The following is a 16,075-nucleotide window of genomic DNA, read 5'->3' on the forward strand; positions in this document are numbered from 1 at the left end:
CTGGTGATGTTCCTTCGATGCAAACGGTTTAATATGTTAATTAATACATGACCCTGTATTCTAAATTTGACCCGATCAAGCTGTGAATATTGTTTTGTGTTCAACAGATTCATGCGTTAAAATGTCTTGTTTTGTACTCACGATATCGACTATGAAAGTAATTTCAGCTATAACACAGTCTCCCATAGGAACAACGCGATACTTTTGCCCACGTTTCTAATGTCAATGCGGTACTCGCAACTTGTAAGCAACTAAATCTTTGACCGATTTATACAACCCAGCTTGACTTCATTACGCGAGAGCCAACGTTTCTAAACAATAAACTCAATAAGTAATATGAAGCCTTTTCCATGAGTGATAACATGAGGGGAGTAACAGTGTTATATGAATGTACCCAAGTCGCTCTGTTTATGAAGTAACCTCATTCGTGTTCTGCTATTTTACTGTAATGACAGGTAACAGTGTTTTCTCGGTGAGATCACTATACGCAATTTGTTGATTCCGCCTCCTCGTTCCACCTTTTACCATCACCAGCATTATCATCGAATTCGTTCTGTGATCAACATCAAATACATCATTAACTTCAATATAATTTGTTTAGCGCCCTCCATGTTTGCACAGATTTTGGTTAATCCAAATGTGTTTGTTCAATCACTGGGCACCCTTGTTTTCAACTAATAAAACAACAGAACATGAACCCGTGTATACGTAAATTTAATCACCATCATCATATGTACAATACTTAATTCGACAAAATAATAAATAACCATAAATAAAACAAAAGACACTTATCAATAACAAACGATCAATTCGAATATTTACAACTGTTGAATAAAGTAACATAAAAAGGGAACAATACAAATGCTCTAATTTCTATGCTTCGATGCATGACAATGAAATCACAGTATGAAAGTGAGGTAGACGAACGAGTGGCTATATGTTTTATTGGTAAAATTGCAATAATAATGCACATACTGTTCCCGTTTCCATCATTGAGATATTGGTCTATTCTACAATGGTATTACCATTTAAAATACCACAACAATAATTTTTAAATGTTTAAAAATGCATTTCTATTGCGTACATGGTAGGGTAATTCGCTTAATGCATTAATAACACACAGACAAAATGTCATGACACTGGTCAGTAATACATTTTAACCCATTTATGCCTAGCGTCTAGAAAAAAAGGACTTGGCAAACAGCGTAGATCCAGATGAGACGCCTCATCAGGGTCTGTGCTGTTTGCTTTAAGGAATTTCTGCAAGAAAAATTTTAAATATAGAAATAAATATACTAGACATCCCTGATCTTGGAAATAAATTGATTCAATTTAGAAGGATGGGAGAGTCCTCTATGCATAATGGGTTAAGTAATATATCAAAACAAAAAGTATCCGATATAACTTTTATGTCCAACGCGTTATAACCATAATAGACCGATTTAAACAAGGGAGCACTACATCGACAAGTCCGTTACTTCAAAAGCAAACGCACTGGGTTATTAAATCATACTTTCGATCTAACATTATTGTTTACAAATTATATTTGGAGTGTAAATCGTGAAGACTAAAGACTGAAGACATGCTAGCCGCAATACCAGCATAATGCATTCAATAAATGCTTATATACCTTCACATCAATTTCTGTTCACTCATATACTTACATTAAAAGCAACATAGCCTAAAAAATGTAATGATTGGTGTACTTTTAGTGTAAGATGCAGGAAAAGGCTTCACGCCTGTCAAGTCTAATTTAAACATGATGTAACAAAGTATCACAAAAAATGTACACCTCCAAACTTTATGATTTGTCGACGAATCCGGTTTCAAGCTTGGCAATATGCTATCTACACTCCGCTGATTGGTATACCTCGATCGCCGAATATCGTACTATTGTTAAACTCGACTGGATTGATTAGAAGTTTATCTATGATATGACCCTTGGGTACATCAAAATAACTCACTATGTAACGCACTTGATTGAACGTTTGAGATCGAATTCCAGCATTGGCAAACTCTTAAGAATCTGCAAGAAAAAGGCAAACACATTACCAACACTTCCAGATACACTCTGTACGTTGTAAGCATGGGAACGTGAAAATACCTTATTTCACAGACACCTTAATGTGAATATGTATTCAGGCAATCAGCAAACAGTTAGATTATGTTGATGCCATATTAATACCGAGCTTGAATAGTGTGTTATCCCTGGACACCGTTAAATTGCAACGCGTAACAAATCAGGTTCATTAATTGTGATACATCATAACATATAATTTTAACATGGAAAACATGGGATGCCCGAATACACCTTCAAGTAACTGAGTCGTGCTCCGTGAAAAGTGGGTTTAATGCATTTGCGTCCGCACAGGCTAATAAGGGACGACACTTTCCGCGTTTATGATATTTTCTGTTTAAAGAAAGTGTCTTCTAAGCAAAAAATCCAGTTAAGGTGGAAAGTATCGTCCCTGGTTAGCCTGTGCGCACTGCACATGCTATTCTGAGACGATACTTTACGCACATGCGTTAAACCCCCTTTTCACAGAGCAAGGCTCAATTATACTATGCAGGTTACATCGACTTACGATCCAAACGGCTGGTAGTTGTCGTTGTAATCTCTAATACAGGAGAGAAGTTTGGATCGACTGGCTCTTCATAACTGGTGTCCGACGGGGAAATTTCATCCGTGCATTCATAGTCTGTATAAAACAACAACATTCCGTTGAACTCATACATTTGTTACTAGCTTCACTTCAATATATGCTGAATGGAACCACTAGCTTTTAATAGAAGAAGCATCTAGTAATGCATTCTATAAAAGAATGCCACAGTAATAATATGCAAAAGTATTTAATTTAAAATAATCTGTTAGAGACTAACGTTATAAGACTTTAATTTCTATTGTGCCATTTTCCGCTTCAAATATACCGTTATACCCAAAGACCGACAATGGCATTCCCCTTTGAACACATACACTTTTATGCAGCAATTTCAAATGTCTTATACGGCTTTGTCAAAATGATTTTTTATTTATATAAAAAACAATATACAATTTAATAATTTCTCTTTACCAAACTTACAGCAATCAGTGAACATGTGTTTTTAGGTATCTATTAACTAAAAACATGTAGGTCATGCAAAAGAGTGAAATCTATTCGTTTAGTGAACACCTTTGTATGACTAACAGTGGGCAAACAACTTAAATATGCTACTGTGTTCTCACACAGCATATTATCAGCTACCAGACCTGTAGACATCGAGCAGACGGTTGGGTCTATTATGGTCTTTGCATCAAGCACGTTCTCCTCCATATCTCGCACGTGCACCTCGAAGCCGCCATTTTTGCGACCCCTTGTCAACACGCGGCTGATCGCTTCGGTCACCTGAAGATTGACCCATCGGGCGGAGTCCCACGTCACCATCTTGGCATCAATCAGTCGCATGTTGCTGTGGCGCACTGAATAATAGATTTAAAAACAAGCTATACAACATATCGAATACGGTAACAGCAGAGCTTATACAGCTTATAGAATCGAAAGAAAAGAATGCACTGCGTGTGAACAATATAAGAGTAATACCCTACTGCGTGTGAACAATATAAGAGTCAATATTGATATTTTCAATATTGATATTTGTGTCGGTTGTCCTTAAACCAATCGTTTTCCCATGCGATCAACATTTACATGGTATTGTTGAATTCTAAAAGCAGTAATTATACATGATTTATGACGAGTGTTCATATCATTTCAATCATAAATTGCAATCAAAAGGTGTGTGCTATTATAAATACAACAACCTGGATGCACATAAGTTACATGACCAACATCAACACTTTAAAGGGGTCTTTTCACGTTTTGCTAAATTGACAAAATTTAAAAATGTTTCAGATTCGCAAATTTTCATTGTGGGTTTGATATTTGTGAGGAAACAGTAATTCTGAACATTTACAATGCTCTAAAATATCCATTATATGCATCTTTTGACGATTTTAAAACATGAAAATTAAACGCGAAACGATTGAATAATTTGGAGAGTTATGTTGTTGTCGTTATATTTATTATACTACGAAGAATGCTTATATAATGTATAAAATACACCACTTATTGTATGAGCATGGATGGTCGAGTGGTCTAAGCGATAGACTTTTACTCCAGAGGGCAGTTGTTCGAGCACAGTTGAGGGTTGCTTTTTATTTCTTTAATTTTATTCTTGTTTTTTTACTGGAGCTTTTTAGATTTAATGACAAGCGTCAATACATGCCAAAATCTGTGAAAAGTTCCCTTTACATTCGGATTGATACAATTATACAAGAAATTGAAAATATAACTTGCATCTGGCGTGGGATCGTATCGGTTTTCGGTATTGGTAGATTTTTATGTGAAGCCTGGAGGTGCTGTGGTCCGCATCATAGGCACAGGGACAGTCTGAAACACACAACATAAGAATAATTTAAAATTGTAAAAGGTTTTGACCTTAGGGATTCCCATAAACATTGATGTCCATGTAGCATAATTAAAGTAAAAGACTTTGAAATTTTTTTTATTAACCCATTTATGCCTAGCTTCTAGAAAAAAGGCCTTGGCAAACAGCGTAGACCCAGATGAGACGCCGCATGATGCGGCGTCTCATCAGGATCTGCGCTGTTTGCTTAAAGGAATTTCCGTAAGAAATTATCTAAATAAAGAAATAAATATACTAGACATCCTTAATTTTGGAAATAAATTGATCCAATTTAGAAGGATGGGAGAGTCCAGAGGCAAAAATTGGTCAATTGTTTGCGCAATGCAGGAACATGTTTAATGGAAGATATTCTGGTATGATTTTGCTCACTCATATTTTGATAAAACTGATTTCGCGACAAAAATGTTTGAAAAGAGTCGTACCTTCTCTACGTTTAAGATGCAACCGAATTACGGCGGAAGTGATCACGAGATTCGGGTCATCGGAAGAGGAAGGGATGTCAAAGAAGTAGCGAATATGTCTTGAACCCGTGTCGAACCAGATGGAACGGTTGACGTAGTCGGGGAGATATATCGTTGGGAGATCACCTACATTAAGCGAGAAACGGTTTCATATTTACATAGCATATTTACATTTGAGTTATAAATTGCAGTCATTTAACATGTAAAATTCACGAATAGTTATGTTTCGTAACGAACTATTAATGGACTATTAAAATGTTTTGCTACGTAAAAATGCCAACCTTCCTAATGTTTAACGTTTTTAGTACATTTGGGTTGAAAATGTCATTTAGCTGTAATGTATTATAATAATTATTTTGTTAAGTGACTTCATAAAATCCCTATGACATTTATACTTACAGACAGGATAGTAGCAGAACTTTTGTCGTGTGACAAAGACGGGAGTTTGGTAGCCCATTCCACTCAGCAATCTTCGTTTCTCCTCGGCGGTTATATTCGGAACGCTCGTCCAGCCTAGGGAATCCAGCACGTGCTGACGGAGATGATTTAGGCGCGCGGCCCTGGATCTGAAAAACAACAACAACAGGGTTTCATCTCTGTATATTGGTGTTCATGGTATTTAAGATAATATACTGTACATGCATATGAGTTGAGAAATTAATATGATGAAACTAGATTCATCAATAAAACGGACCCTCGACTTACAATTCTCGAAGTAGCGTCGTTTGCAAATGAAAACTGAAATTATTTTCATTATCAAATACAAAATGATCGTGTCCGTCTGAAAATAATATACATGTAGGGAAAGATGAACTGCAAATGGCAATTTGTTTGCGTTTATATTCAATTGACGATAGAACCGATACAAAACAAACGTCCACTTTGTAAGCGAAACTGTTCATTAGTGTGTAGCTCTTTGATCGCTTGTTTTTGTAATACGATCACATATGAATATGGACACTACTGGAGAGATGTATCAGTTGCTGTTTGTCTGCAGATCAGAGGCGGAACAGGTCAGTTCAGGTAAACACTTGTTTATCTCGCCCACGATAGTAATGAGCTCCATCAACCCAGCCTCGGTTATGTTACTTACGATGAGAATTATCTTCTGTATGACCTTCGGTTTCGTGCCAGGAGAGCCCATTGACCATATTACTCATTAGATTGATTCGTTTCGTACCGGCACATACTTCATGTTTTTCTCTAAGATGCTAGATCGATTTGTGTTGGCAAAAGGGTATGTATTCATGTTTGTTTTTAATTGCAGACTATGCCTTTTCATCGCGTATTTAAAGTCGATGTTCAGTTTTGTTGGTGAATTTAGTTCCAAAATATTAATTGCCCAAATTATACACACGTTCATGTCTGACTGAATCGTATGTGTCGGTTGTATGCAGTGCTGATAGTGCTTGATATGCAATTGAATTGTTAAAAATACATGAAATTCAAATGTCACATTGTTTTGTCTTACAATTTCAAACCTGTAACTATTATCTCGCATATGTACAACATCACGAAACTCAGAAAGTACATCCTTTAACCCATTTATGCCTATTGGACTCTTCCATCCTTCTAAATTGAATCAATTTATTTCCAAAATTAGGGATTTCTAGTATACTTATTTCTATATTTGTAATATTTCATCATGCGGCGTCTCATCTGGGTCTACGCTGTTTGCCAATGCCTTTTCTCTAAACGCTAGGTATAAATGGGTAAATCGTAAACTAAATAATTATAAAATAAACCTATTAATGTAATTGAACAATTAAGACATCCCTATATTGCATTATTGCCCACTACATTTTATTGTGTACAATATAATACCGTATTAGCCGTTGATTGGCTATAGGTGACTTACACTCCTCTGTTATTAATTGCACTCCTTTTCTTTCTATATCGTCCCCACGAGGTAATAACTCGAGGGAACTATGACACGGGAACGACGTACTAAGTCGAGGGGACGAGGTATCAAAAGGAAAAACGCAAAACTTTAGTATAAGCGGAATGTAATGCAAAAATGAGCGGTGCAGTAAATAAAGGAGGGGTGCATTAGACAAGAGAGGAGAGAATTTCAGCTTAACTCGATGGAACGAGTTAGTCAGCTAACCAATTTCTGCGCAGCATGTGCAAATATTATGTACACACATATATAAATGTTTTGTTGGTGGTCACCATACCGGACAGGCAGGGTTTTCTCCTAATACTACCGTCTCTGTCCCCCACCCATACACACGCAGCACAAGGACAAACCAAAATAAAACATATCGTTCAGTACATCAAATAGCTGAAAATTTCGGCTTTAATAAAAAATTCGTTCCAACTTTCGCGTGTAAAATATTTGATTAGGTATGAGTGTTGAGAAAGTTTACTATTTGCATTTTCTTCATTTGTATTTATTTTTTGTATTTTTTTGTTTCCTTTGTATTGAACTTAAATTTATTTAAAACGTTGCATACTTACTTTTATACTGCATGTATTAAGACGATGTTCTTATGTATAAGCCTGCATAAAATGTCTGTTCTGTTCTATTCTGGTAAACGCTCAATTTATTAAACAAACAATTTGATTGGTGGGAACGAGTAAGATTAGTCCTTAGCGGATTGAATATCGGTGGGTGTCCACAAAATCTTGCACAGTTGCATTTTTGTTAAGGATTGAGAGAGTATTTCACGAATGTTATTTTCGATAGCTAGTTGACCGAATGGAGGAAACATACCATAGTAAAATGACGTAACACGGTGGGGCACGAAGTAGACGGCCCCCTTTGTTTAGTATTTCTACATAATATATGGGAGTGCTACTAAGATTACTCGCTCAAATTCTGGGATATTTTATTTGGATGTTCCCAATTATTATATTTTTATACTCAGTTACCCACCATCAACAAATTAAAGCGTAAGGGAAGACAATGTGGCATTGCAATTTTTTTATTGACATGAGATGACTAGCAAACCCAAAGTTATTCAAGTTGTTGTTGTTGCAAACTATATTTTTGTTAATATTATTTTGTTATTTTTATATATAATTCGCATATATTTTTATTTATACACATACAAATAAACAATCTTATTAAATGAAAGTTACAGGTCTATGTGTTTTGTTTAACTAACAATTTATCTAATCTAGTACACCAATGATATTTTTGTAGTTAACACAAGCATTTTAAAAAGAACGGCTAACCGTGAATACACTTATACGTAGTATAGTAAACACAATTGCTTCCGACCTTAAGTAGAAGGAAGCTGATATCGGAGATAAAATTTCCCATCATATTATAGTTGTACGTAATTCTCTCACTGAGAATTTAAATATCATCGAAGCGATGTGTTTTCTTTGATTTGTTAGACATTTCCTTTTTTATTTGAAGACATAGGCTTAATTCACCGATACGCGGTATCACAATGCTACAAAGTCGAGAGAACGAGATAGAAAAAAAGAGAGTGCAAAACTAAATAAAAGAGCGGTGCAGTACATTATTTTATTTTCTCGACTTTTATATTTTGTTTTCTCGTCTTTTATATTTTGTTTCCTCCTCTTTTATAATTCAAATGAACGGATAATTCAAATATGCAAATGTTTGTAGGGAAAGTCTTCATATCTCATTGGCTGATCAATTAGAATCTTGTTAGTTTTGCACTCGTCTTTTTCCTATCTCGTTCCGTCGACTTAGTAAGTTTTTCCTACGACATAGCTAACTCGTTGTCTCCTCTTTTGCTAAATGCACCCGTCCTTTATTTACTTCACCGCTTTTTGTTAATTGGTATCCTCTTTAATTTAGTTGTGCACTCCTCTTTTTATTGTCTCGTTCCCTCGACTTAATGAGGCGTTCCTACGATAAAGATAATTCGTTCCAACGACGTTGTAAATGTCACCTCTATACCTTTCAGTAAACACCTACCAGTCTTTTCTATCCTAGGAATAAACATCATTTAAGCGTAAACAATTCTAATTGATTGCAACAGCTGTCGCCGTGCATTAGATTATCGGGTGGATTAAGATTACCGAACGCTGCTTAGCTGGAAAACATTAGTATCTCTACTTGTTCTGTGTGCGGCGTAATACAAAAAAAAAATGTTCGCCGACGTGCACTAGTGCAGAAAGAGCTAGTGCAATAGGTGCAATCTTACTTTTAATAAAGTGTGAACGTACGTTCTTAAAGGGGCCTTTTCACAGATTTCGGCATGTTTTGAAGTTTGTCATTATATGCTTTATAATGATAAATGTAAACATTGGGTCTAAAAATCTCCAGTAAAAAACAAGAATACAATTAAAGAATTTACAAATAAGTAACCCACAACGGGGCTCGAACCACTGACCCCTGGGGCCATAAAGCAAAAGTCTACAACTCTATCCACTAGACCATCCGCCCATATACCATCCGTGTATTTTTTACTTTATATATACAATTCTCGTAGTATCAAAAAATACAACGACAACAACAGAACTCTCCAAATAATTCAATCGTTTCGCGTTGCAACGCTTTATAACTTTCAGGTTTTTAAATCGTCAAAAGATGCGTATAATGGATATTTTAGAGCATGGTAAATGTTCAATATTACTGTTTCCTCACAAATCTCATAATTTCAAGAAAAATTTGCGGATCTGAAACATTTTTTTTTTGTCAATTTACCAAAGCGTGAAAAGGCCCCTTTAATTGATTAATTGATTTTGCCATGGACACTATTCAAGATTGTAAACCGTTTCATTTTACGCATAACACATTGAAACACATAAATTGCAAATACTTCGTTGATTTAAATTTGTGGTTAAAATGTAAACACAATAGCAAATTACTGAGTGCTCCAGTGCATTAATTAAAATTTATACGTCGAATGCCCTATAGCAGGTTATTCATTGAGTTCTTTATAACCAAGCTTCCTTGCTTGACCCCGATTCTAAGGTCATTCGCTGTCCATACACTGAGGTCAATAAATGACCCGAATGACCGCAAGCCTTTCAAAATGGACACAGATATGCAATTGATGTATAATTAATCACCTCCACCCTATTGCCCGCTCACATCTTATTGATCTTATCTGGAGGAAGTTCGTGGACTTCATGGTACAGGCGCCGCCAATGTGTTATTCAATTGCATCAGTGTTTGACTCTGTGTGGGGGGTTAACAAATTAAATCTCGCATTTTTGTGGTGGGGTCAACTAGGGATCGTTTTGAATGTTAAACCACAACAATCCAAACATGTAACGATGTATTCAATTGTCCATTTTGAAAGTCGGAGTAATCAGCCAGCGCTGGAGACTGAGTTACATGAGAGATTAGTTACTAAGATTAGCGTTGTTTAGATGTCTTTTGTAATACGTGAATCAATACGTTTATTGAATACTCGTAAGTTTGAGTACAAACAGTTAAAATTTGCATTTCTTGTTGGAATATCTGCGTTTTAAAATCACGCCGATTACGTCTGTGGTTCATTGGCTTTTTTGCATATGTTGTGTTCTTTATCCTGAAGTCACGATATACATGCGATAAAGTTATGCTGTATTTCCTGCCTAAGGAGATAAATGCCCCACCCCTCTAAATCGACATAGCTGCAAACATGAACCTATGCACAGGCAGACAGACAGACAAAAAGACAGACAGACGGACGGTGACGGGAAGGCCAGACAGACAGACCGATGGTACTCCTATCGCCTCTGACCCATTATTCCCATGTTAGGGATGCAATTATATTTAAGCTTAGATTAAATTTAAAAAAAATATAACAAAGAAAATCCATATGACGTTTATTTTATTTATTTTGTTGTTAAAAAAAACATCTTTTACTGAAAGTGAACTATGAGTTTAGCAAATTTTTATTGCTTTGACAAGTTCGAGTCAATCATATTTAGTACATGTACTTTGTTTTCGAAATGAAAACACGCGCGCGATGCACTCAACTTTGCATCTCTTGTCCGCCCATCAGCATCCGTTCACCGATTAAGTTGGTCGATGAACCTGGTCTAAGGTAATGGTCGGGCATTGCATATTTGTGAATGCATCGGAGCACCAGGGGTCATTGAGGGTGGGAGGGAGGATACTGACCTTAGGGGTGGGGTCAGTGACCGCTAAGCAGCGCGCTCGTATTCGTTGTTATAAATATAATTTGACCATAGCAGTTGTGTTGGGCTGTTGAAACTTACACGTGTGTCTCCACTATGTTAGCAATATTTATTTGAATCTGAAATCACTACAAAATATGACGTGTCTTACTATTGTTTTCTATGTTTTTGTAAATAATATAACTTGTAATATTTACCATTACAAAAAAAACTGTACGTTCAATTATGATCACCTTTAAGTACCCGTTAAGTGACCTCTTTTTATAAAGTTAAGAACGCTACACATCGTTTCACTTGATCAATATTGTAACCCTACAATATTTAAAACTACGGTAGGTACTTTTTTACATTTCAAACAACGATGCGATTCGATTCCGATCCGACGTTAGTGGACTTCATAATAGTTGTAAGTAGCCTTCATAATAGTTGTAAGTAGCTTTTTCGCTTATTTTTCATTAGGTGTAATAAACATGTGTGGCTGACTGGTTTTGTATTTCTTGGATTAAATTAGCATTCTAATCAAAATCCTTCTAATTAAGTCTAAGTAATGGACTTTGTAGTGTCCATTAGTTAACTTATTTCTCCAATAATTATGTGATCGCGCAATCTTACTTTTACATCATTTCCTATAGGCCTAATATGCGGACAGTAATCAAATTGAGACTGCAAAGAGTTAGCAAAAACAAACATGTTTTAAAGGGGCCTTTTCGCAGATTTTGGCATGTTTTGAAGTTTGTCATTAAATGCTTTATATTGATAATTATAAACATTGGATATAAAAAGCTCCAGTAAAAATTCTGGAATAAAAATACAAAATTAAGAAGGTAACCCTCGGCAGGGCTTGAACCACTGACCCCTGGTTTCCTGGATTAAACAGTCTAACACTTAGACCACTCGGCCATCCTTCCGGACACATAGCAAGATGTATTTTATACTTTATATAAGCAATCCTCGTAGTTTCACAAAATATAACGACAACAGCAGAACCCTCCAAATTATTGGTTCTTTTCGCGTTGCAACGCTTTATAATTTTCGGGTTTTTAAATCGTTAAAATATGCATATAATGGCTATTTTAGAGCACGGTAAATGTTCAATTTTAATGTTTCCTCACAAATATCATAACTAAAACGAAATCTGAAACAACTTTTTTCAATTTTGTCAATTTACCCAAACGTGAAAAGGCCCCTTTAATTGATGCGCAACCAGGGCAATACTAACATTCGATTGTTTAACGGTCAGTGACAAAAGCTGCTGAATCTTAAAAGTAAAACTGTTAATTGATAATTTCATATTTAAAAAAGCATTTTTTAATAAAAACATGCTTTTCTTGTTTCAATTGTGATGAAATTTGGTTCAGTGACAAAAGCTGATGAAGTTAAATCTTTTCATAAGTGAATGTGTTTTAATGATGGTGTTGTTATCTTAAGAAAGATGTGTACTATATATCCTTAATAGTGCCCACGTGTGTGGTATCTTTTTAAGTAATTTTCAGAGAATACTTAAAACAGAACAAGTCTTACTCAAATGTTTTCAGTGAATGTTAAAACTATTGTAGTAATATAGTTGTTGTAAACAATAAGTTTCTTTTAAAATTGCCCCTCAATTTGGATTTGAAACTCCACTGTACTTTTTAAATTGTCCATAGACATCGGATTAACTAAACAAAATGCAGTGAACAAGGGAAACGATGCCGCCTAAACAAGGCAAACATCGTTCTAGATTTTTATCAGTACCAAAAAAATACTACAACATATATATAGAGTATTATCCTTGGCACCTGAATCACAATAAAGAAACTCGTGTAAGATTTGTAAAGAAAGTATTATCAATTTTAATCGTGAATATGAACATAGATTTTTTTCTTATGTGTACTACATGTTTTATCAGTACAACATCTACACACATTTTTAGTAGAATATCTACATAAATTATAAGTACAATATTTACAAACATACCTTTCTAATCTACTTTCCAAGTCTTCATTCCACTCGTGACTATCCTCAGAAGATTCAACTGGCGTCCGTGTCGTCTCTGTTGACGTCAAACTTTGACCTTCATTCCCTACGAGCTCTTGTCCGAGGTTCAAACAAATTTCGCAGAAAATAAGCAAAGTAAATGCAAGTGCTGAATTTAAAATTCTTGCGAACATGTTTGTGCCTTAAAATGTCAACACAAAAAACGTATAATTTAGAAAGAAATGAAACTGGAATGTTAAAAAAACACCGAGTTTGATATCAATACAAAGAGATCTTTCAGACAACAACTTGTCTGTCAAATAATTATACTATATCACGTACTTCACACGTTTTGTCAGTATATAGTTTCGATATTTACACTAATGTCCGTTCAAACTTGAACACATGTGACGGTGTTGCTCTACCTTAAATCATTAATAATATCAGAAGTGCATTAAATCAGCTTCACTTCGTTTTCAGTGGTTTCTTCAAACTCAAAGTTTTTCGCGTCGAGTGCTACAACAGTATTTACAACGTGTGACTGCAAAATCAGCGCATGGTATCAGCTCTAGACTACTCGGTGGATGATGAAATCCTATTTATTGTCCAGCCGTAGCCCGTTTTACTCGCGCGAGAGCACGTGAAGGGTTGTAGTAAGTGGGCGTGTCTTCGGCGTCGCAAGTTCATTATCATACCACCAAAGACGTTCTAGACACCAGTAGCAGCAAAGTCTGTGCTATTTTTATCGCATGGAAACATGTTGTATCCGAACTAGTTTCAGTGTAAAAGTACTTTTAAACTAAATAATAGTATGTTGTTAAAGATATAATGAAAACTATATATAAATATTGTTTAATATCTGTTTAAAGTTGGTTGATTAAACACAAACAATTGACAGGACATTAATGTTCCTTGTGTTTTAAGCAAAACACTTTACATTTTCAGATTTTTCTCTTCAAGAATGTAAAATATGGTATTTTAACTTTGCTCGAGCTCGAGCTAGTGTTTTACATAAAGGCCATTAACTCAAACAAATGATGTTTTTTTCAGCGATTTGAAAAGTTAGAATAAATAACATTAACATATGTTATCGATATACTGTATTACATTAGTCTACCGGCCCATAATACAGCAGTGTCGTTATGACATTGCTCCAATAATACTGACTAAGTAGAAATTTACGCTAAAAACACACCAATGTTTACATTATGCATATAGCATGATTACACACATAACTTTTATAATAATATATAAACAGTTAATCTTATATTTATACACTGCAATAAATATGGTACATGTATATTGAGTAAAGCGTAATATGACCAAGGGAATTCTACAATTGTGTTCTAAGTTATTTATTTTCATGTATTGTTTTCGCAACCACCCTTAACAAACAGCACAAATTGCTCGTACGGAAAATTAGCGTGCCATCTAACATCTTAATATAAACAGACGCACTAATACCACTCACCGGTTCGCACCAAATCAGACGGCCTTCACTGAGGTAACGTTGATATTGTACGCAGTACAGTCGAGTACTGAAAATAGTAATAACGCGCTTACCGCCATTGAGTTCTCCACAGTAGCGCAGAAAAATCTTTACAATCAACTTGCACCTGCTGTGAATTAATAATACATTAATTTCATCCAAAAATTTCAATATTGACGCTTACTCTGCTTTTGTGTGATGCTCCCTTGTCAGGGCACACTTTAAAACAATATATTAGTCATGTTCTGAGAAAACTGTGCATAATGCATGTGCGTAAAGTGTCGTCCCAGATGAGCCTGTGCAGTCCGCACAGGCTAATCAGGGACGACACTTTCCGCCTAAATTGTATTTTTGCTAAGAAGAGACTTCATTTAACAGAAAAATGTCATAAAAGCGGAAAGTGTCGTCCCTGTTAAGCATTTACGTACTGTTTGATTCGGTGACAATTTTTCCAAACTGACTTCTGCTGGAATGGCGATATGCAGACTTGGCCATAAACGAATCAGTAACGAAGGTCTCGTTCTAAAGTTTTGTTACTACGTATCTACGTTCCTAAGTATAAAGGTTTACACAATAGGATTATTTTCCAGCAATTTAATAAAACTCATATTAACATAACCTTAGGTAATTGTTTATCTTCGTTTTGGACTTTTTTGTTAAATGCTTATGAAAATGAAACGGATTTTCGGTATATGCAGCAAAACAAGCAGCATTTGACAATAAATTTTGATACTGATCGAGAAGTTCGTCTTATTTTTAACATTCGCATTCTCGACACTGCTAAGATAACAGGGCTACTGGTGGGATGATTGGTTTTGAAGTACGTTGGAAAGATCTAGAAGAGAAGGCGTCATGTGAAGGAGTTAATATGCTTTAATTTACAATATTGTGTACAAATTATTCTGTCATCAGTATGCTGAAATCTTTATGACTCAATACGCGTCCTCGGCGAATTTCTTAAACAAGTATATTCCCGACATTCGACGTTTTGTTTCCAAAAATGGATAGACATTTGGAAATGAAGATGACTGTAACAAAACCATAGTATTTATTGTTCATTATTTATACGGAAATATTCGCAGGTCGCACAAAAATGTGGAATCGATTAAAACATTGAAATTTTCACATACATATATGTTTGGCCCATTTGTAAAAAAAAATAGTATCATAAAATCCTTAATGCGAATGTCATGTACATAAAATAGTGAACAACTTACGGAATCGGGATAGTGCCATATATAATCTCGCACTTCTTTCATCAAGGGCGACACTAGACACACGAAGCGATTCTTGATATTTTTCTTGACAATCGCGGCAGCGCACGATATTTTTCGACTGTCAAAAAAAATATCGTGCGTCGCCGCGACTGTCGCGCAAAATATCGAGTATCGCTTCGTGTGTCTAGTGTCGCGGTCTGAAATTAGACCGCGATACACGAGATTCAGATAATATGGGCGATATTTGAAAAATAAAATATCGTGCGTCGCGCATAATATCGTGTATCGCTTTGAACGCCCTTTGAACGCGAGACCAGACACACGAAGCGATACTTGATATTTGTCTTGACAGTCGCGGCGACGCGCAAAATTTTTCTTGGCAGTCGCGGCGACGCACGATATTTTATATTGACAGTCGCGGCGACGCACTATAA

General features: G+C 35.6%; 2 protein-coding genes across 2 annotated transcripts; both read right to left on the reverse strand.

Moving 5' to 3' along the window:
• Nucleotides 1-729: 729 nt before the first annotated feature.
• LOC127856435 (uncharacterized) lies at nucleotides 730-3,451 on the reverse strand. The gene is made up of 3 exons (XM_052392642.1): nucleotides 3,248-3,451; nucleotides 2,586-2,699; nucleotides 730-2,026 (listed from the first exon to the last, which is right to left on the reverse strand). The coding sequence occupies exons 1-3, from the start codon at nucleotides 3,441-3,443 to the stop codon at nucleotides 2,019-2,021; spliced, it is 318 nt and encodes a 105-aa protein (XP_052248602.1). The 5' UTR covers nucleotides 3,444-3,451; the 3' UTR covers nucleotides 730-2,018.
• Nucleotides 3,452-4,302: 851 nt separating this feature from the next.
• LOC127854643 (uncharacterized) lies at nucleotides 4,303-13,129 on the reverse strand. Its single transcript, XM_052389706.1, has 4 exons — nucleotides 12,936-13,129; nucleotides 5,322-5,488; nucleotides 4,884-5,048; nucleotides 4,303-4,424 (listed from the first exon to the last, which is right to left on the reverse strand). The coding sequence occupies exons 1-4, from the start codon at nucleotides 13,127-13,129 to the stop codon at nucleotides 4,303-4,305; spliced, it is 648 nt and encodes a 215-aa protein (XP_052245666.1).
• Nucleotides 13,130-16,075: the final 2,946 nt, after the last annotated feature.

The sequence above is a fragment of the Dreissena polymorpha genome, chromosome 13 (genome assembly GCF_020536995.1).
Source record: "Dreissena polymorpha isolate Duluth1 chromosome 13, UMN_Dpol_1.0, whole genome shotgun sequence".
NCBI lineage: Eukaryota > Metazoa > Mollusca > Bivalvia > Myida > Dreissenidae > Dreissena > Dreissena polymorpha.